The sequence below is a fragment of the Dromaius novaehollandiae genome, chromosome 2 (genome assembly GCF_036370855.1).
Source record: "Dromaius novaehollandiae isolate bDroNov1 chromosome 2, bDroNov1.hap1, whole genome shotgun sequence".
Taxonomy (NCBI): domain Eukaryota; kingdom Metazoa; phylum Chordata; class Aves; order Casuariiformes; family Dromaiidae; genus Dromaius; species Dromaius novaehollandiae.
This window is the reverse complement of record NC_088099.1, coordinates 88,997,134-89,020,995: the sequence shown is the minus strand read 5'-3', so window position 1 is coordinate 89,020,995 and position 23,862 is coordinate 88,997,134. Positions and strand designations below refer to the sequence as shown.

At 37.2% G+C, this 23,862-nt stretch overlaps 1 protein-coding gene across 1 annotated transcript in view; it reads left to right on the top strand.

Moving 5' to 3' along the window:
* The window catches only part of CDH9 (cadherin 9), a 69,377-nt gene that overhangs the window by 36,132 nt on the left and 9,383 nt on the right, over positions 1-23,862 (top strand). The window contains exons 3-8 of the mRNA XM_026115582.2: positions 8,173-8,292; positions 10,000-10,167; positions 14,043-14,230; positions 16,099-16,352; positions 17,719-17,855; positions 19,258-19,379. Coding sequence (XP_025971367.2) covers positions 8,173-8,292; positions 10,000-10,167; positions 14,043-14,230; positions 16,099-16,352; positions 17,719-17,855; positions 19,258-19,379 — 989 coding nt within the window. The remainder of the gene's footprint in view (positions 1-8,172; positions 8,293-9,999; positions 10,168-14,042; positions 14,231-16,098; positions 16,353-17,718; positions 17,856-19,257; positions 19,380-23,862) is intronic.

The following is a 23,862-nucleotide window of genomic DNA, read 5'->3' as shown; positions in this document are numbered from 1 at the left end:
CCAGGAAAAAAAATAGGAAAGTGTCTAGAGTGTCCCTACTTAAAGCTCTAGGGGTTTTGTCTAAATATATGTGTACACATACACTTACATTTATACTTATATACATATGTGAATTCTAGAACTTCTTTGCTGTTGTCTAAAAATAGTACTCTAAGTAGTGCGATTTCAAAAAAGCCCATGACTAAGATAATCCTGGAATTTGCTTCATTGTCTCTGCTTTAGACTGTATTTCTCTTTCAAATTACAGCTTTGTTACCATTTCCACAGATGACATCCACAGTATCCAACCATGACAGAAGTAAGCGGCTTTCATGAATCGCACATTAAATTAATGCAAATTTCAGTTTACCAATAATATCTTACTTTACTGCATTTTCATAGAAAATGACTACTTTCTGCAGTTATATTAATGTTAAAAGAGACAGACTTTATCACCACCCAAACAAGAGTTCCCACTGATGACAGAAACACCTCCAGTTCAAACAAATATGAGTCCAGTCTGCTGTCTGGATAATAATGCACTACATTCTCGGGGCCATAATAGAGATTCACAGGCAGTTTCTGATCACAACTTCATGCTTGTAGAACTTGGAAAAGCTTGGGACTCTGTTACGGTTGCTGTTTACTTGGATTGAAAAAGAATTTTGAAGATGCAAATGACAGTGATGTTCCAGTCCTGGTCGCAGATAGAAATCCATAGCAAAGAGATTATCCAAAATCTAATAATACAAAAGATATAAAAGAGATACAAAAGCCAAGCCCAAATTAAGAGACTAAATGAAGATAGGTAAGAAAAGCTAAACAGTGTCATTCCCCCACAAAACATAAACCTCTCTGTGCTGTGAAATATAGCATCCTGTCCCCCAAAATGTACAGCTGTGTACCTCAGAAACTTCAAGTTTAGTCCTAAAAAATGGCATTTATTGAAAACTGTTCTTTTAAGCTTGTTTTTTTTCTTTTAAGTGAAAGCTTTAAAGACTGTCCAGAGGTCCCAGGAAACTTTTTTGGCCAAAAAAAGGGGGAGGGACAAGCAGAGAGCTTTGAGTGTGGGGCAAAACAACCATGCAAAGATAACTAAATAAATGGCATTCTTAAAGCTGAGCTAAATGAACAATGAGCAGTGCAGTGAAGAAATAACAAACCTGTGATTACTTCTGACTTTTATATCTTATAAATATAGATGAAAACTCTATTGGAATTACTGGTTTTGAAATAAGTTTTTTAATCAATAGATAGCTGTAGTGCAGCCTTTAAGAGCTCCTGCTTAGGATCTGCTTACTATCTAGCAGGACTGAGAGAGAACAAAGTCTTAAGATTTTCGTAAAGACAAATGAAAGTTGTTTCTCTATTTTGGAGCATTTCAGAAATTAAAATGTAGGGCAAAGTGCCCAGATCCCCAAGCCTCATCTTTAAAAAAGGAAACAGTCCTTCAAGGATTCCTGTGGTGGAGCTTGTGTGCCTTATGCACCATGGACGGCAGATGCTTGTTGGTAAAGCTGGCTTGTTTTCAGGTACTCTGTAAAACGATTAATGTGGTCAGAGAAAAACTAACCAAGGTAATTATCTGCCATATTGTGGCATTACTTGTTGCTGTTTCAATATATTGGTTTCATTAGCAACTAATTCAAGCTGGAACAGCCTTACCATATGCACAGCAGTTCCAGGGCCAGAAATGTGCAAGCGGTGAGTTTTATCATAATTTTGAATAGAAATTTTAAGGATATTTTTTTGATTCTTTTTTCCTTATTCTTGGTTTTCATTTCTTTTTGAACACAGACTGCAAGTACTTGCTCTGCCTAAAAGCAGTGTATTTTCGAATTGCAAGTATGTACGGCATACAGGACAAAATGGAAAAGACTTCTAAGCTACAGTTCATTTATTATGGATGACATCACTTACAGATCACTGTACCTCTTTAGTCACTTTAGGCTAGTAATGGCTAGTCAACATTAACATCTGAGTTTGACTATTTTTTTTCTCTATCTTATCACTGCCATTTGATGGCACCAGAATTGTTGTTCCAGAAGTGACTTTCTTTACAATGGGGGCACGGGGAGGGGGGAGAAGCTTCCCTAAAGAATAGGCATACACAGATTTGTTCATCCACCAATATTTCAAACTACTTCTCATTCTTTCTACTATTCTTTCTACTATTTTCCACTTCTTATTGTGTCCATAATGCTTTTCAAATTCTCATGCAGGGCATCTGATGCACATCACAGTTAGAGTTACTACAAAGGAAAACTAAAGTTATTGTATCAAGGTATTGAACAGCAGGAGGGCAAGGGCAAGAGGCTTTAGCCACCCTTTTCCAGTTCAGTCTCAGACGCTATTTTACAATGGCGTTTGCATTATATGCAGTGGCAGAAGACTCTACCACACACAGCATTGCAGGCAGATTAAAGACAGAGAAGCCTAGTGACATTGCACCTTTCTATGTGTTAACAGGACTCATGTTAAAGTAAGTAGATATGTGCTAATGAGTGTCTCTCCATAACCTAAAACATGACTTAATTTTGTCATTAAAAGGCAACTTTGAAAAAAAACCCTGAAACATCAAAACACAACACACACAAGAAGTGAGGAGTATTATTTCTCCATTATATCTATAAAATACAGAGGATTTTTTCCAGAGTAAAGCTGTGTAAAAATAGCATCTTGTATTTGAGAAATGGGAGGATAAGTTCCATTTGTTTTTACTAGTATAAAGTGAAAGAGAGAGGAAAAGGTAGTTCTGAAAAAGGAAGCAGGATTATCCTAGGTAGTATAGCTTCTTTTCTTTTGAGTCTCTGATTAATTATTTTTAGTCTCATTAGCAGGGATTACAGGGACCCACCTACAGCAGCTAGCATGTCAGCTGACATCCGAAACAACCATTATTCAAAACTATATGCACAAAAACATGAGACAGCATATTTTCAAGTGAAATAAAGTTTTACATCACAGCTATACAGAAGATTATGGAAAATAATTAAATGGGTAAAATGAAATTTATGAAACACTGGATCTCCTGTTTTATGCCATCTTTTTACTCCTCTTTTTTTTTCCCTTTTTTTATGCATTTCTATTCAATGTATATGGCTGAACTACATTTGAAGTTCCTTCTTGGTTTTCCAATGTCATGTTATTACTCCTTTGAGTCTGGTTCCTCAGGTTCCTTATTTGTTATAACTTGATTTTATTTGGTTTTCTCAATCATGCCCATATATTCTTCTAGCTTGGGATCATTTATCTGTTTACCTGTTCATGCTTGCTCCTTTTCTGCTTTTCTTCTTCCTTTGCCTTTGCTCTTACAAATCTTTTATGCGACCAACCTTTCAGCCTTTTCTATATCAAAGGAAAAGCAGTCTAGCTAAATCTCTTCTAAATTGGGGTCATGTACAAAAAAGCAAAGTTCACTTTGCAGTTCCCTAGTCCTCTAGCTTTTTGTGTAGGGCTTGTCTTCCAGTCAAACTGAAAGGATCATAAGGCTTATGTCTCAACCTTGTTTAGTCTTGCCCTTTCGGATAGAAAGTAGCCTGATGTGATATAGTCCAAATGATGTGGTAACGAGATCCTAGCAGTGATCATATGTGTTACTACACACATATCTTTAAGCCTGGGTAGCTGCATATGACTGCTCCTAGCTCCTAGTTTCTCCAGTTCATTGCGTAAGCACAGACTACTCCTATCCAGCAAGAGAAAACTTTTTTCCCAAAAAGAAAACTAGTTTAAGATGCCTTAATATTTCTGCAACTCACTTAATATTTCACTCAGGTCTTCAGCAGGGGCATCTCTATACTGCGACCACATGAAAATAATCCCTGGAGCCATGTTAGTTAAGAAAACTATCCCTCCATTTACCTTCATTAGGCTTCTAACAGAGGAAAATTCCCAATTTTGCCTCTAGAGGTTTTCCAGAGCTCTCCTGATTCTTTTCAGCTTGTAAAAGTAATCCACTTCTAAAATCTTCTCACCATGAATAAACTTGATGAACAGCAGATTGTCTTTGTGCTTGAAAACAGGAAGCAAGCACAAGAGCTTGTCCTTTAGAGACACAAAGGCCTTCCTGCCTCTCCACTTACTCCAGCTGGTCTTCTATTTCTGAAAATGAAACAGCCTTTCAGCTTTGAGTGGAGCTCTCTTTTAAACAGAGCTGGGCACAAAAATTCTATGGAAAAATCAGAACTTTTCAATAACTGTCAATTTTGATAGAAGTTGACTTGAGAAAAAATAGAAATGAAGCTTTCTGGTAATGTCAAAAACATCCTGTTTCAACATTTTTCAGAATTATTTTTTTTTATTTCCAAGTGACTTTTTAAAAGACTTTATATTATAAGGCCAAAGTCTGAACAAAACATTTTTTCTCTTGAAAATTAAATGATTGAATTGATCCAAAATCATATTTTTATTGAAAAATGTCAAAACCCCATTCAAGATGGATTTTGAAGTTATAGAATTTCCTTTGGAAATAAAATTTCCATGGTTCTGAACAACATTTAAAGCGTTGGCTTCTCTTTTGGATCCAGTGGTCATGGTGGAATCTTGAAAAACACCAAGCTAAGAACATAACATGCTAATGAACTACTCCAAGATGGATATTCCTGTTCAAACCAAAAGCTACAGAAAAAGTTTTCAGCAAAATCTATTCCTCTGACTGTCAGGAGCTCCTTTAATTTGTATCAGCTGAAGGAACCAAATAGGAACAAGGGATGCATGCTGAAGAATAAGGCTTTACATGAAAAGGTAGCAAAATGTGTGCCTATATCATCTAGTAGAAGACCTCTTTTGCTCTAGACCAATTTTCCGTGCACTATTTACATCAGCTTTTTAATGCAGCTTGGTAAAGTGCTCGGAGACCAGAACTATTTCAAAGATTGGGTAGCACATGTAACCGAAGAATTTTAAAGATATAATTCAGAAAAGCATTCTCACTTGAAATGCTTTTTCAACTTTATGTCCCACTCCCCGTGATTTCTGCGATCCGTGTTAGTGGGACTCGGTTCCGAGTTCCACAGTCCTAGGTATGGAGTGATGCTCTCTCTAATACAGAGTTCCTATTTGGACTCCACTTTCTTATAAACATACACACACACGTGCACTCACACACACCAACACTACTCATACATATTTAGTCTAGACTTTTCTTCTCTCAGATTATCCTCACAATTATCCTCATTCTGCATTTTTCCACCTTCATATTAGGACCCCACCTCCCACATACATGTTATCAGATTGTCTAAGCTTCCAGACTCAAACCACCACCTAAGCAAAGATGAAAACAAAAACCAAGAATCAATGCTGAAGCTTCAGTGCTCGTGAAGTTTGGCAAACTCAACATATTCAACAAACTGCTATTCCTTGGTCACTGCAGGCAGACATAGAAAATCTTGAGGGACAAAGCCCATAATGTTATCTTGAAGATGTCTGAAAAAATACTAAGAATTAATCCCCCAAAAAATGAAACAAAAAGAAAATAAACTATGGCTTTTGAGAACTCTGAGAGTTAGTGCCTGCCCTGAGGTGGAATAGGCACTCTTCCTAGGATTGAGTTCACATTCACTTTGTTTTGGAGATAAGTGATGTATTTATTATTCCTTAGACTGCTATTGCAGTCTATCTCACATTTTCTCCAGCATCTGTTGCACCGGTTTCCTAGCCAAGTTATTTACATGGTTATGAAGAATGACACTTTGAGAAATCTTTATGTTTGGGAGATTTAGTTATAAGGATATCTTTCTGGCCAGTTCTGACATGGAGGACACAGAGATGGATCTCTATAGGATGTGGCCTTCAGATGAGGGCCATATTTGTATTATATTTCTTGGCCTTACCTACTTTCTTCTGACAAGCTACAGGATAGAAATGACAGAGATTCTTTTTCCTATTTAACATCAAGCCAGTGACTCATAGCAATATGCCTGTTCATACAGCTTTATCTTTGCAGGTGATTGCAAACCCTGGCTGGGCAAGAGAACTGGGTCATTGTTCCAGCTCGCCTTTAATGGATAACTCGTTCTCTGTAAACTGTGGTGCAAAAGCCAATAGGGCTTTTAATTGGAACAGAAGTTAGACCCTAGCTCAAAGCTTGACAAACATGTTTATCAGTGTGCTAGTTTTAACACAACATGAAAATCAAAAGGGAGTTGTCACGCATGCCTCTCTACCATACCTTGAAGGTTTCAGATTCAGGTGATCCTCCCCATGACCATAGTAAGGGTGGTAGAAGTATCTCAAGAGGCTTCCAATTTCTAGCCTGGCAGTCTGATTCGTAATTTAAATCACACTGGCAAATGTGGGCAAAGGGTTCCTGGTAAGGTAATCTAGCCAAAAATTATATAAAAATCCATTTTCTCTGGGTATTTTCTGGGTGGGCAGGGAATAGCCCATAACTGACTTTACTTTAAAAGACCCAGGTTCTGTTTTTATCCTATTTCCAGTAACTTCATAGCTAGTTCTGAGTTGCTTCTTTTCACTGCCCGTACTGATTGAATTCCTAACCTCGAATGCAGAGAAGTTTCTTTCCTCAAAAAAAAAAAAAAAAAAAAAAACAGTGCTAGCATTGCCTATTGTCTGCAAGGATCCTTCTTAATGTTGCAGCAGATCCTGCTAGCAGAGAAGAGAGTGAACTGCATGCTGCCACTACTTTTTTCCGAGGATGTAATACTGTTATTCATTTTTCCCAAATGTACTATTAGTTTACTAGGAAGCTGCAGCTGCTACACCACCACATTTTCACCACTCTGCAGAACTGGACAAACAAAAGAAAACACCAATATTTTGCACACTGTAATGGGATCTCATTCTACATCAGATCCACTTGAATTTTTTGGTAGTGACCTCCAAAGTTTCTGTAGGATTACGGCTTCTCTGTACGTGTAAGCTGGTATGACATACTACGAAGGGAAAACACCTGCATCTGAGAGGACCTAATAAAAACACCTGCTCTCATAATTCTTTTGTTTTGGTTGCTCTGGATTTCTGCTTTCCCCATGCCTTCATATACATGATACATGAAGCACTGAGATTCCATTAGTCACAGGTGATTGAGCATCTTCTAAGTTTACAGTCTAGGCTGGTGCGTGGCTGCAAGTTATCTGGGTGAACTTTAGTCTGGAGATACTGAAGGTGAAGAAAAATAGGAATAGGAAGTGATATCCCTACAAGTGGACAGCATTCACCAGGGAAGTGAGATACACAGAGAAAAATCATCTTCGAAAATAGGGCAAAGAGCTTCTCCTCTATTCAGCCATATCCCCATGGCAAGGAGTTAAGGACCTTTACACTTCTAACTGCTGGACTGCCTGCATTTATCCAGAAATTTACCGGCTCTAGATTGTGTCAGCAAAATGTATCCTGACATCTTGAAAATTGCTGAGAAATAAAATCTTGTAGGAATAGCTTTGTCCTTTTATAAATCTCATAAGAAGGGCTTTACAGATGCTTGCATTTGCTTCTAATCCATAAGCTACATCCAAAGTATTGGCTCCCAATGCTCTTAATCCTGCATATCCTATATTCTCCACACTGTGATCTAGGACCTGAGTAAGCTGTTTTCGTGCAAAAAAATGTTTGCTGAAAAAACATAGTTGTGGTTTAACTGAAATTATTTGCCAAATAGGTGGATAATTTTGATCAATTTTGACTGCAAAACTGAGCTAATTTTTTAAAACATCTTCAGAATTTTTTAGGATGAGACAAAGTATTGTGTTCAGTTTGACATTAGGTATTTGGAGGTTGTCATTCTAGCAGTGGGGAAATTTGCTTCAATTTATCAATTAAGCCAGACTTATAAATCTTAATAATTCTTTTCACACAGAAGGTACCTACAACTTCAGTGAACAGTTACAACTGATGTCATGTTTTTACCAGGAAACAATCCTCAAATCTGTTTGATCACAGGAAGAAAACTAATGCTGCACTGGGTTTCAGAGACATGTGCCAATCCCTATGCATTTACTGAGGTTTAAATGAAGCACAGAGCTTAAGTGATAATGATTTTAGATTTAGTCATGAGGAAGATGTGAATTTATTTTACTGTTTGCTTGGGAAGGAAATATTTTGTTCGGAGAGGATACCACTGGATTCCTCCAGTGAATGCTGTTCAATTTTTTTACTGAAATAAAAGCCTATGTGGTTAATACGAAGTAGCTGTCTTAAAATCCACTGATTCCTTGTCTGGTATCCATTTAGGTACATCTGTTATTCAAGTGACAGCCACAGATGCTGATGATGCCAACTACGGAAACAGTGCCAAAATTGTGTACAGCATCCTCCAAGGACAGCCATATTTCTCGGTGGATCCAGAAACAGGTTAGTAAATCACATGGTCCTACTTTTTGCAATTACAGAGATAGGATGCAGGGATCCAGACACTTTTAACTGTATTCCAATTTTGCAGCAGGTTTATGACATGAAATAACTTATATTGTTGAAGTATTTACACTTAAAAAAAAAAGTTATTGTAGAAGAAGAACTACTGCCCTTGGTATGGATAAGACTTCCAGAAGAAGTTCACTGCAAGAGTCTACAGCTGAGCAAGAGTGCAGAATATTGTAAAGGATTCAGAGAATCATGGAAGTAATTAAAGGTTTATTTTACACCATTTTCTGGGAGTGTCATCTGTTCATTTTAAAAAATGAGAGCTGAACAAGTTTAGATCAGAAGGGGAAAAAAATCCACAAAGATAACTGAATTATGTATTTATAAAAGTCTGTGATAGATTCTTGATCACCAGCAATTTTTAAGATATTTTTTGGAACTATGCTCTGATTCCAACACTTACTAGAAGTGAAGCAAGATTTAATCAATGGAAGCCCTTGAAACTGCTATACTGGAAAACAGATTAAAAATCAGACAAATAAATGAAAAACTTATGTAAGCTTTTGATGTCTATAACCAAAATTGTGATTCAAAAAAAAAAAAAAAAAAAAAAGAGTCATCAGACACCTAATCCTAAATGCAAGTAAGCTTTAGTAGGCATGACCTTGTTTTGCCTAACAGTTCTCTTTCTGTACATGAACAAAGTCATTTTGGTTTGAGAATTTAAAATTTAAGTTCAATGGTACCCAGGGTCCCTGAAGTTCCCAATCCCATGGACATGCTTGGATGATGGCTATCATATCCAATTTCCTTTTTTAAACAATTTATTTGTGAAACCCAGCAAGAGGATGCCAAAGGGATAATAAGAATTGCATGGTTACAGTATTAATAGGGAACTAGCCCAGGATTAAAGTGTTAGGTAGTACTTGAATCTGACAAAGCCACCACCTTTTAAAATATAAAAAAGCCCCGCTCCTTCTTTTTTATAAAGAAATCCTGTGAGTGTCTACGTTCACGACAAGATTTTCTGAGATCTGGATCACAAAAGCATGGAGATCACTTCTCTGTTTAGAGTATGAGATTTTTGGCTTTCCCACCTGAGGTCTCTATTCTTCCTGTGTATAAATTGCTGAGACATTTAAGTTATGTTTATGGAACTCTTATTTGTAGATGAGACACCCAAAGGTGATTTTCCAGCATTAGTTTTAAAAGCTTATCCAGTGATTTTATTAGCTACCGCCCTAGATGATCACCATGGCTTCCATTTGGCATTAAAATCTATGGACCTACTAGTAGAGTCTGAAATAATGAATCCACAACAAGACAGAGTTCAGCCTTGTGCTATAATGCCAAAATCTCACCAGGGCTGGAGGTTGCATATGTTATTAAAATAATAGCTGGGAAAAGTAGCTGAAAAGTTTCATTAATTCAACAGCTATATATACTTTCGTCATCAAAAGAATAATTACATTGATTTAGCACATCACAAACAGTGAATAATATCTTTGTTATATTTCTTTCTCTTTTCTTAAAGTCAAATTAAATCAGTAATAGATTGAAAGCCTTATACCTGAAATTGTATTTGCTTGCTATGCACAGTATATCTTACATAAATCCATTTAATTAAAGTGTGCGGGTTATTTTTCTCCTTATCCTTCCCCTGTCTCTTTTTTCTCTCCTTTTTCTCTTTTCTCCAAGGCATAATCAAAACTGCTTTACCGGACATGAGCAGAGAAAACAGGGAACAGTATCAAGTGGTCATCCAGGCCAAAGATATGGGAGGCCAGATGGGAGGACTATCAGGGACCACCGCTGTGAACATCACACTGACTGATGTCAATGACAACCCGCCTCGATTCCCCCAGAGTATGGAACATCTAATAGTGCTATTGTTTTTCAAAGAACTTCTCTAAAAATCACTTTTTTCACTGTCACTATCTGGGATCTTTTTTCTCCCCCCCCCCCTTTTTTTTTGTAATAAATATAAGCCTACTGCTGTGTCTGTTTATGCTTCAGCATTATTAAGGCAAACAGGAATTTCTGCCTCCTTTTTTTAAAGGCAAACTATTGGAATAATAAACTCACTCCCCACCTCTGTTTACAGTAATGTTAGCAGTAACAATAACCTAGGCTAATTACAGGGATTTGAAAGATCTTATAGAAATTTCATAACAACATCTAGAGTTCAGTCTTTGAAGACACAGTCCCACATGTTTAGGCAAGCAAGTCACCAAATTTTCTAGCCTACCAGCTTGCACGGTCAGAGTTGGTAGGTGGTATGCTCTGCTGGAAGTCTGGTTTAGGTACTTGTAATTTGCATTCAGCTCTTGATGTTGAATGCTTTTGATAATCTAGACCACATTAGACATGATTAAGGTTTTAAAAAATATCTCTGTAGACTAAAACTGGCAAACAACAGAAAGCTGCACAATAGAGAAATCTTCACAATATACTTCAGATCCTTTCATCCTCGGCCACTGGTTTAAAACCAATCCCAAACTGTTATAGTCAGTGTCTGATAACTGCTTGATAGTCTGTAGATATAAGAAATTAACAGCCGTGGTTCAGCACCTGCTGGAAAAAGGTCCACGTTATAAAATTGGAATTGCTTGTTGGCACTGAGTGGGGACCTGACTGGCTCTCTTAACAGATTCACCAAGGACGGAACGAACAAGACTGATTTAGAAAACGGTCTCCTGGACTTACAGAAACTTGAAAAGCACTTCAGTACCATGACAATAAGTACAATCAGAATAGCATAAACAAGTCAACCTAGAACAGATTTTTAAAAATGTTAGAAAACTCAGAAAGCATGGAAGAGAGGTTTCTTTAAGTTGCATATAATGTTTTTATCTGCTTTCTTGATAAGAGATGGCTTTTTAAAAAGGGGGGGGGGAGAACAGTACCGAGGGTCTTATAAAGAAAATATCATTATTTGGATTCATACTCAGAGTTTAATTGCTGAGAGTCACCTCCACATGGCAAACTCAAGCCACAAATTCTTAACCAACTTTCCTGTTTGACTGCAGGAGCCATATTATTTTGGCAAATAGGAATCCTTGAACCTAAATTCAAATTCAGTGTATTGCATTGTAAGCTTGGCTGCTGAGTTAAAAATAAAAACAACAAAAAAGAGAGAGATAAAAAAGATAAAAGAATTAAAGCTTAGAACTACAAAATAACTTTGGCTTCTCAGGCTCCTTCGCCTTTGTTCCTTCTGGTGCTCTTCTTTCAAGTTTAGCTGAAGCCTGATCTGAAAAACAGTGAAGTGTATGGAAGTTCTGAAGATTTCCGTAACCTTTGGTTTAGGTCCTTAATTGTAGAGAAATTCACACAGTTCGATGCCTCTCAAAATACCCTCTGTAGCTCACTACTTTAAACTTCATTGAAACACATAGCATGGGCTATAGATGACCTGCTTTGGGACCAATGCAGAGGTGTAATTTTCATTTTGCTGATGACCCTTCCCTCTCATTTTCTTTTTCCTCAGCAGGGCAGTTTTCAACACTTCCTGGTAAATCAAACATAAAGAAACATCTGGAGGTTTTGATATCTTCTCAGATAGTTACGAACTGGAGCGTGTCTTCAAAGGACTAAGTAGTTCTGGGAGTCCGCTCCTTCCTGAAAACAATGACATTCCCTTTTCTCTCATGTGAGGCAACAGTAAGTGAAAGTGTGGCCCAGAGCAGAAGGTGAATTGCAAATTGGGGCAGAAGGAATTAATGCCAAGGTACTGAAGAACTAAAGATTGGTTTCTGAGAGGAGACAGAAGCAAGGGAAGTAGCAGACTGAAGGGCGAAGCATCAGTTGTTCAGGCTGCAGTACGGATGAACTCATTTTCTGCTTTATTTTGTATCCTGGAAGGCACACAGACCTTACAGAATTAAAAGGCCTGAGCCTTTTAATGGTGTAATGGCAGTGGGGAAACGCCTCTTCAGAACTGCACCATAATGAAGGTCTTACATTTTTGGAATTCAGTCCTACCCTAAAATAAACTAGCCATCTCGCATGCCAAAAACATGCAGCACTAACACAGTGCCACAAACATAAGTAATGCTTTCAGACACAAAAAGCATTTATAGTAGTTATTTCCTCTGGAAGAAGTCCTAAGTGGCATGATTAAATCTGTTCTTTCAGTATTGCTGGCTCCCCTGCCACACCCCCATGTTTGAGCAAGCCTTCAGACTTGTAGTTAGCTGCCAGGAGTCCTAACTTGCATCTCATTTTCAGCTTGTTTTAAGGGAATAACATGCATTTTAGTCTGTGTAGATTGCAGCCAAACAGTCTACTGCTCAGCTTTCACTTAGAGCCTTGAATTTGTAACAGCAAATACAATTTAGCATCAGGCATTAGCTTCCATTTTGTTACATATCTATATAAATACAAGGTATTTCCAGTGACACTCTTTTGTACTTAGAGTATGCAATTGGGGATAGAGACTCATTCAGCACTCAAATGTCTGCTCTATTCCTTGTACTTAAAAGGAACCTCCGGGACCATTTAAGTGCCTTAAAAGAAAGCAAAGGACATGTAAGTATAGGAAATGGGCTAGCTCCAAAAAAGATACTTTACTGTATTATACTACAAGCCAGTGCAATTTAACAGGTCCTTTCCAGAGTATTCAAGTAAGGATTGTGCATCTTGTCAGGTGTCAATTTTGTCCGGTTCAGACCTCTACAGTATTTTGCAATGGTACCACTTCACTCAGTAAATTGATATTAATTAACATAAGTTAATAGCTGAAAATAAACATCAGGTTCTGGAAAGTAAAATGTTGAAAATATCAGAAAATTCTTACATTTTCTCTCTAGTACACAACTGAAAATACTAATTTAGAAACATACTGATTTTTACCAGTGATGTAAGGTCTTCATTGTCTAGTTCTAACTGGTCAACAAAACCATCTGATTCTTTTTCTGCAACAGCATGTCTTTATAATTACATTTTTATTGCAAATCTTGTCAGAAAATACATATAAATTCACTTCTCATACACACATTCAAGATTAAAATGTCTATGTAATCAGAATTCTTTCTAGCAAAACCTGATTATAAAAACATTAAATGAAACCAACCATTAAAACAGCATAAAAAGTATGTGCAGAGTAAATTAGAGAATATCTGGATGTATCTGCATTTCAATTAACTACAGAAATTAACATGAACATGTATCCAAATGCTCCTTACCATGACTCTTTAGTATGTATTACCAATAACAGCTGAATGAATTACTTTCAGATAAAACACCTAAAATTCTTGAATACATATTTCAAAAGAGAAAAAAAAAATCCTATTCTATTTTAGCCTCTTTCCAAAATCCACACTGGTTTCTAAAACTCTGGTGTCTTGGGAAAACAAAACAAAATCCCCCACTACTTTTATCTGGGAACTTTTCTAGAAGGCTGAGAAGAAAAAAAAAACCCTACAGTGTTAAATAATCAATGTTAGAGTCAGTACCATACTATTGTGCTTTTGTGTTTGTTATAGCTGAAGAATAAGGGGAAAAAAGGAGCATTAAAAGCACAGTACTAAATGGCTTTGAAGAATCACTTGAAAATTATTTGACAGTTTGTCAATCAGCTCTGAAACCTGTTTTAAAGTTTACTGTGATGACTAATGGATTTTTTCTTAAAATGTTTCAAATTCCAAGCTACTTAAAAAATCCAGGTGAAACTGAAGATGTTTATTATTCAGATGGACAAAGGTCTTCAAAATAATAAATGCTTGATTTCAATCTTCCAGGCACCTACCAGTTCAGCTCTCCTGAATCTGCACCACCCGGGACTCTCCTAGGCAGAATTAAAGCCAATGACCCCGATGTGGGTGAAAATGCAGAGACTGAGTACAGCATCTCCAATGGGGATGGATCAGACATGTTTGACATCATCACTGACAAGGACACACAGGAAGGGATTATAACTGTCAAAAAGGTTTATTTTTTCTCCCTCTTTTTTATATGTACTTAGCTCTCCAGGTGTTATGGCTATTTTATCTTTTTCTAGGGGGAAGGAGGGTAGATCTCACAAGAGGTCAGGTTGCCAAGGAGTTGTTGTATTAGTTTTGTTCTTCTCTTTCTTCAGCATATATCTGTTACTTTCAAGTCTTGAGGGAAATTTCCTGGCATATCACTTCACGTAAAGCAATATTTCAGTGGCTGCTGTCTGTTCGGTGTGTATACTCTCACATACAGTAGTTTTGAATTAGGGCTGTGAAAATCTGGAGGGGTTCAGTTCGCAGTGGGGTCCATCAGCTGACTGCTGCAGTGAGGCTCACAAGGGTCAGAGGCTTGCCTGAAGGTTTAAGTTTGTTGAACTTATACCCCCAAGGCTAACCTTTTCCTCTCTAATCTGTCTGGCAATCTACAGGAGTCTCTTGTCTAGAATGCTGAGCTCAAACCTTCAACATCGAAAAACTCTGTTGGTTTAACTCTAACCTTGGTGAAACTTAAGTTGCTGGATATCAAGTCAATGGAGGCCCGAAGAGCAAAGGAATAGGCAGAAATTTAATTCAAAATACCATCTCCGATTGATTTATTGATTGCTTTTTAGAGTTCAGCCTATTAAACTTACAAAAAGCTGTGATTGTGTTACCAAACTATTGTTATTTTACATTAGACATTAGAATGGATCCTATAAGGAAGGTTCATTTGATAATATCTACTATGAACACTATGTTCAGTTCTATTCTTATGGTGACAGTTATGAAAAATGTATATTTATAGAGAACATGGATTTATTTACACCTATTTTTTGAGAGGTGCATGCGTATTTCTGTGTGTGCGCATGTATACCTGTGTACACATGAACGTATAGGTGCATATATATTTATGCATATATGGGAAAAAACTGAATAGTTCAAGGATCATCCAGATTAGTTAATAAGCAGAACTGCCCCAAAATTGGAATGTCTGGTTCACATGGAATTTCTGTAATCCAGGTAAAGGTTTTGGTGAGTCTACACACTTTATTCCTCATCTCTAAAAAACTAGAAGTCTGGGCAATGTGCTAGGAAACATTGACAGGTGGTTTTACTGAAACAGAAAGAAATATGCATTGGGACACAAGCTTCAAAATGAAAAGGACAGTTTTGTTAATGTTTCTCCTGATAGTGGAATGTCAGTGTCAGTCATTCATCAAGGATCACAGGCTCTGCAGTTTCTGTAGAGCTCTACCTTAAATCTGGCATTTCCCAATTTTTGAGTGTTAAATTCCTAGTGGTAACATCTTGAATAAGTATTAAGCATGTGGATAAGTGTGGATTATAATTAGGTAACCTTATAATAAGGTTATAATGTAAATGTCACATACGTTGGAAATCAGAGTTCAAAGTTTTTCTTCTCCCTCTGGAATATGGAGGCCAGGGGTAAATCTGGTTTGCTCCTGACACAGAACAGGCAAGGGTAGATGGTAAGGGAGGGCAGAAAGTGAACATAGAACCTCTAGGAGCTGGGAAAACCATTTGTGTTACTACCATAGAGATGGGAAAAACAAGGCTATGAGTAACTCCCACCTCCGGAGTCTTCCTACTTTTCTGTAGTGTGATCCCTCCCATAACAGCAAACCTGGTTTTCCAGGAATCTGAACAAGTAGTAGGCAGAGGGACAATAATCAGCTTGTTGTACTATAAAACTCCCAATTTTGCCTAGAACAAGCCCTAATGTACTCCATCTTTTCCAAGATGGATTAAATTTTAGAACTTTTGCCCTTAATAATGTCTAGGCTTCTAGTTCAGCATTATAAAACTGACTCACATTTCTTGTAAAATGACATTATTTTCCTTATTATTATTTGCTCCCCAGCAGCTGGATTTTGAGAACAAGATGTTATACACCTTAAGAGTGGAAGCAACCAACACTCATCCTGATTCCCGCTTTCTTCAGCTGGGGCCATTTAAAGACACAGCTCTGGTCAAAATTTCCGTGGAAGACATAGATGAGCCTCCAGTGTTCAGCAGACCCTCTTATTTAATAGAGGTAGACGAAGATGCCAAGGAAGGAAGCATTATTGGGCAGGTTGTAGCCCAAGATCCGGATATAACCAAGAATGCAATAAAGTAAGCTCTCACACAAAATAAAGTGATTTAGATGTAGATTGAATCTCACACACAGAATGTGATAAGCGCACAAAGTAGGAGGGAGACATTTGTGTAATTCACCCCATAGGGGCCACTGAAAAATGTGAAGCAGAAAAATACCTGTAAGAGCTTGTTAACATGGTTAACACAGTTAACACAGTAGAGGAGATGTTTCTGAAAGAAAGCCTACAGGCACCAGATACAAAGAAAGGAGGGGTCAGCCTTTAACATGCATCATATTCCAATGCCTTCACCAAACCTTTCACAGGATTATGCTTTTATGCCCTGTTTCGAAAGTCGAACTTATGTAAGATACTCAAATTGTGTATTTCTACCTCCCTGCTGGTTGATAGCAGTCAACCCTCTGTATCACACCTTTCACAGCTGCAGAGAGGAAAATAGCCCCCTAGACATTAGATTGCCTACCCTGTTCCATAGCTTAACTATTTAATGATCCCCATTTGTACAGTATATTAAATAAGAAATGACTGTGAGAAATTCATAACAATTAGAGGTAAATGTTCAGTGCTGTGAAATTGCTGTAATTGTTAGCCATCTGCTATTATTATCTGCAGTGACAAATACGACACTGAAATTTGTATATTCACCGTGTAACTGATTAGGAAACCTGGTTTCTACATTTCTGAACAAAATGGGTATGACCTGCAGCAGTACAATCTGGAGAAGGAGCTATGAGTGGAGAAAGGGAATAAAATCTTTTTAAGTAATCAATGTAAAAAAACATTAATTTAACCTGTTTATGGATGTAAATTATTAGCCTCTAGATCAGAAAACACCTATAAAAATGCTTTTTCCTTGATAGGAAAGAACTAAGCAAGAGAAAGTGTCATAAAATTAGATTGTAAGGACTCCCATCTTAAACAACAACATAATTCAAAGATTTTCCAGTGATTTTGATGGTCCCTATGACATACCAAAAGTACCTGGTTTTCAAGTGATACTTAGTTATATCTGAAATGTGTGTCCTTTGATGGCTAAGTTCTCCAGAAACCAATTAACTTGTGAAAATACTATCTAAGGATGTTCACTTCTAGTTAAGCCACTGCTACTCTGGAATTTGCATTATAAGCTAAAATAAGATTTTGAATACCAATCTCTAATAAACTTCTTACATAGCTTGCCTTCATCCCCCTTACTGGTTTTAAAACCTGTTTCTCAGAATTTGCAACATGCTGCGCTCCTTAAGCAACTGCAGGGAAGCTTAGGTACTTGTTAGGAAAACATCTCCTATTAACCACAGGTAAAATTAGAAAAATTTTATAGCTGGCTATAAGCTAAAGTGTAGCAGTAGGTATTGACACTCAGTTGTACTGTATTTTGACAGATATTCTGTGGATCGACACACTGACCTTGACAGAATATTCAACATCTATTCAGGAAATGGATCCTTATTCATCTCCAAGCCACTTGACCGGGAAGAAACTCCCTGGCACAATATCACTGTCATAGCAACTGAAATAAGTAAGTTGGAGACTACTTATCTAAGAAGAACATTACAACTAAAAAAAAAATGTAAAACTTTACAGTATTTATGATTTATCTTGTGTCATTAAGTTTGCCCTTACTCAAATATTATCAATAGACAGAATATCTTTAAGCTCAGCTTATTACTTTAGGACTGCCTCTGCCCACTGGAGAAAAGATCATTCAAAATTCTCAGGCTCAACAAAACTGTGTAGAGGAGGTATTAGACAAGTTAAATGGTTCCCTGTGAATTCCCAGAAATTAATTAGGTGCTGCAGAGATACATTGGGTTTATCCCAAACTCAGTCTTTAGTTCAGGGGAAATCCTTGGCAAAAAGAGGCCATGGCTGGACAAATAAAACATTGGCAGAATGACTCCTTCAAACCGGGGAAAAAAATTATATTTAACTTCAATCTGCTGCAACCTACCTCAGAAGACAGTTTCAGCTGATGCCAAGACTAGAGAAAACTGCTTCCCCTCCAGGCCTGAAGCAAACCCTGGCCCTGCGTTTCTCACCGAGGTTCTTTACTGTTTTGTTGGACGCTTTTGTTGGACACATCTGGATGCCCCCTGCCTGTCCTCTCATTTCCAGCTGGTCAATAACAGGCATCAGAGGGGGAACAGAGAGAGTTCCCTGATTGCAGAGAACAGCTTTTACAGCTTTTCTCCTTCTTTATCCCATTCTTCATACTCCTTTATGGACTCCCCAGGCATCTATGAGCTTAACAGGCTGGGAGAGGTATTTGGAGAGATATATTATATACCCATTTTCAGGAAGACTGATACCTTTTCTTCGTACAATACTTTTTCATTGTTTTGTCATATACAGTCTCCATTTTCAATATTTCTGTTGCAAGATTCATCTCCGGCTATAGCTTGACCTGGGAGGTCAAGTTTGTGAATACCATCTGACAATAACAGCTATGTATACCCATTTTTTGTTTTAACATTCAAAGGGGCAACAAGGGACAAATTTTATTATTTTTTTAGTTGACTGACACAATTTAACTGCTTTTCTGCTTTGAACCAGTAAATGCTACTCTTGACAGCTCTACCTCAGGAAACAGCTCTCTGAAATGATTCATTTACTGCACTGATGTGTGGAATATAAGTCAGACATCAATAATAACTCAGTGGCCTGTTTTTAATGCAAATCAGTTTAAATAGACATTGCACTATTTCAAAATAAATGTACTACAATAACTTGTTTCAAATATAAGTATGGCTCTTAAGCATATCAAATGTGTGCCAGTAGAAAAATAAACATAATTGTTTCAGTATGATCAAGATGAATGAGCATTTCTGGCATGTGTTGGAAAAAACAGATTTGATAATTTCAGGTCTTTTCACAAATTGTTAATCTTTACATTGAACCGTGAATTATTTTCTTTTTTTCAGATAATCCTAAACAAAGTAGCCAGATACCTGTCTTCATCCGGATTTTAGACATAAACGATCATGCACCAGAATTTGCCAAATACTATGAAACATTTGTTTGTGAAAATGCAAAAGCAGGACAGGTAAACACATATTTCTGTCACTAGAGAACTTGTAATGAAACTATCCTAGAATACTGTGGAGGCTTCAGTGTATCATAATTTGAACAGATGAACACCAACCCCTTCTCTTTATTTCCTGCCTTCTACTGAAATGCCGATTGATGCAAAGAAGGTTTTAGGAGATAAAAGGACGTAGGATTTGACACTAATATAATACAAAACAAAACCTTAGTTTAAGGTGGGTTTTTTTCCCACGTATATCAGAAAATATCTTTCAGAACTAGTCTTGCATAATGCCAGAAAAATTTATATCATCAGACAATCCTGTTTCCTTTTGGGATTTTTTCCAAGCCTTAGCTGATGTTGTCATGTCCTGAGGTATAAAAAAAAACCCAGGAAAATACTTTCTTATGCTTAAATAGAGGAGAAACATGAAAAAAAGTCTTTACAAAATTAAAAGAGAATGCAACTCTTCTGACTGTAAATTAAAATTCAGCCTGGGTTTGGGCTGCATTTAGGCAAAGCTTGTGTATATCCCTTTCTAAACTATCTCAGCAGTTCTGTACTGAAAATAACATGGATGTCACCTGAACTTGATGGAGGACCTCAGGTCCTGTGGAACTGTAGAAAGAGGAAGTACATGTAATTTACCAGTTGTAATTCAAATGACATTTTACCACTTATTTAAAAGGTACACATATATATATTTATATATGCATATATATACATACATATAAATATATAAATATACATATATATATATGTATATATAAGGAAGAAAAGAGGATATGGTGAAATGTTGGAATTTACATTCAACCCTACCCATTTTTCATTCAGCGCAACTAATTCTGGCAGTTAGGCAAGTGGGTTACAAAGGCACAAGATACTCTGAGTGAAATCAGTTGGCTTTTGGAAAGGTTCCTAGCTTTTTTCTTTTTTATGAGTCTTATTATTTTTCATGCAAATGACATATACAGAGAAATATGTGTATCAAAATGCAGTGATAAATTAAATTTAAACAGTGGAGAGAATTATAACATCAGAAAAATGAGCAGGGTGCTCCTTTCAAAACAACTACAGTTTATCATAAGAACACAGTGTCTTAACCAGTGATATAAATTATCACATAAGCATACAGTTCAAGGCTTACAAAACAAGCAAAGCTATTCCCCAAACTTCTGTTTATTGTACCCTCATAGTTTCATTTTATGATTTATAACCTGCTTTTCTAGCTTGAGTACATTCAGGTAATTCTAGCCATTTATATTGAATAACTGGCAAGTGACCCAGATGCTCTCTGTGCAACAAAATCTCTTTGCATGACATGAAATTGGAAACAAATAAATCTGGAAATCTTAGTATAATGACTGATATCAGGAGTGTTATACTTAAATTGCACAATACGAAGAAAGGTTCCAAAGCTTCCAAATGAAAGTTGCAATGAAATTAATCATGTGCAATATTCTGAACCAGCAAACACAAGTCCTCTTGTATATTCGAACCAAGTTCAACCTAGGTGTATTGCTTTTCAGTTTTCTTAACCTAAATTCCAGGTAGTCCAGCATACTTGATGAAATATCCAATAATATATAGCATTTCATTTACCTTTCTGGTTAACTTTATACATTTCTAAATACACGGATGACAGAAGCACATCAGTCAGAGAGATCTAATGTTGTTCAGATCTCCCGTCCATCTGGCATGTCAATGTAATTCCAGGAATTATTTTACCTAACTGAAAATAAATCTGTAATACTAGAAAGACAGTGTGCATCAGGTGTAATTCCCCACGGTTCTCATTCCTACTCATGTTGTAGTCACACATAATTTGTGGTGCTTGTAGCAGCAGAAGAATGGGACATCCAGGTTTTCTTCTATTATTTTAACAATTGGATTCCTCAAAATCTGAATTCATATGTGGACACTGGCACATAGTTGACTTAATATTTCAGAAACAAAGAACCTTCAATAAATGAGACTACTTTTTATTTTGATGCCTAAATATAGCAATGAATATAGAGATGCAAACTTGAACATTTTGGGCACAGATGCTATGTTCCAGATAGCCTGTACTCTATACTGCTCATGTTTATCAGTCCTCCTATAATAGCATAAAGATATTAAACCGTGTTGTGTGCCTTTAGTACTGTGCCTCCTTATTTTAGAGACCAGCTAAAGCAGCTGGCTTATTAGTGTCATAATTGCTTCCTGACACATCACAGTAGTGCTTCTACCTCTGGTGCCCACAGCAGGAGGGCCAGATCAAGAAGATAAATATATTTAGTTAATTTTTGAAAGATTTTTTTTTAATCGGGCCCAGCTACTAATCACACTGCTCTCTAAATCTCAGTCGCATCAGGAAGCAGTCAGAATGATCAAATATTGCTCTCCACCACTAAGTAACATTACTCATTCTCAACATCAGCAGCTATTAGAGGCTCCAGTTGTGTTTTTTTTAACATAGCCTTAGGAGGGTCAGGGGAGAGAAGAATCCTACAGAGTATCTCCTCTTCTCCTGCTACTCCTTTGTCTCCAAACAACAATATAATTTAGGAGAAATATTATCACTAGAGATACATAAGCAGCTGCACTAGATTTGTCACCACGTGAGCCCTATTCCTCTGGCTAATCCACAGGCTGAAGAGGAATACAATCCAGTCATCCCCTCGCACAGTTTAGAAATCCCTAATCCTTGGGTGGCCGGCGAGAGCCTCAAGGGACTCTTAGAGGGGAGCACGCCCATACAATTTCTCTCATGCCCTTGTCATGGGAATTAACCTGCACTTTTTAGAGGATCAGTACTCTCCATGGAAACCAGGAAGACTGACTCAAATAGGAGACTGAATCAAGTGAAAAATTTGGTGGTAACAATTCAGCTGATTTCAATATCCATCAATAACAATACTTTTAAAAAGAAAAATAACTACCTGTGTTGTTTTTTTTTTTTTTTCCTTGATGCTATATTCTTTCCCGCCATTCAGGGGCTCCCAAACATCAGAACACAGAAGGAGTTTGTTTTGTCACTCAGGAGGCTGGCAGATTTTTCTTTTCACTACTCTGCATACACTCCCATTTTAAGACGGGGCAGGCAGAGATCACATTTTTCATGTGGCCATTTCTAGTTATCAGTCTCAAACTGTTTATACATTATAGCCGCCTTTTCTAGGTAGACATCTATTGGCTTAGTGAGAGACCTATGTTAATACTCTGTCTCTCTCTTAAAGTAGGAACCAGAGTTCAAGGGAGGCTTTTCCAACTTCTGACAAGTATTCAGTCCTGCTTTAAAACAGCCAGGATATGTATGGAACAAAGTCAATACTTGAGAAACATATTATTTTTCATTAGCAAGCATGAAACTCCATTAAATGACAGGTATTTTAAACATTTCATAAGGCATAAAGCATCAAGATCAAAGGTCTATTTGCGCTTGCACACATGGCACTAGCATGATTGCTGCTGCTTTCTGTAGCTAACACCATAGAGCAACACAGGCTAGAATACGCCTGAATATGTTTGATCTCTCAGCCTCCTAAGCGACAAGACAGGTATCCACTTACAACTGCATTGACCTCGAAATGCCTCTGTAGGGGAGAGCCTTAAACCATATTATCACTTCACTCGTAGAGAAGTGTAGCCACTTCCAAATCTTCTACAAAATCTTCATCTCACAAGCTTCCCACTGTGCTATGTTATGATCATATTCAAGACTACTCAATGGTTGGCCCTGCCTGAGCATGGAAAAAGGACTGAGGGGAAGAGAGAACAAGAGAAACAGAAAGACACTCTCCCACCCTTCTCCCCATAGCCTCCATTAACAACTACATCCTCATGACGGTTAAAAGCATGGGCTCGCCAACAAAATGCTTTCCACAGTTTATCACAGAGAAAGCATGTGTAGGGGGCTTCTGCAAATCTTTTCTTTCAGATTCACTGAAAAAAAATATTTGCAGAACAAAACTAGCTTAATAAATTGCAAGAAATGACAAAGACACTGCTCCATGATCTGAGACCTGTTCTGTTCTCTCCTAAGCCACTTCTAAAAAAAGCAACAAACAAAACTAAACAACAAAATGCCACAAATATTCCTTTTGCAAGTGACTAGTGGTATTTTTTAAGTCTTATCTCAGAAGCTGGCAAAGCTGGAGAAAAATGGCAGTTGAAAAATTGCCCTGTGTTATACAATATCCAGGTTTAACTAAGGACATAACAACAAGAATCAAAGCCCAAACACTTCAAATGAATCAAAGGCCTATGCCTCTGCAGCTATATAATCCCATACTTGGAGAAGAACAAAATTCAGCAGCTGTTACTGTTAAGCATCTCTAGCTTAGCAATGCCAGTCTCCAGTGGTCTTACTTCTCTGACACGGGAAGTACAAATTTCATCCTATATGACACCTGCATTGTTTTAAAGCTTCAGAAAGACACCATCTAAAACAGCACAGACTCTTTAAAGTCCTGTGAAAGTGGCATTATTTTTCACTGTCTTATTTAAAGTGAATTAT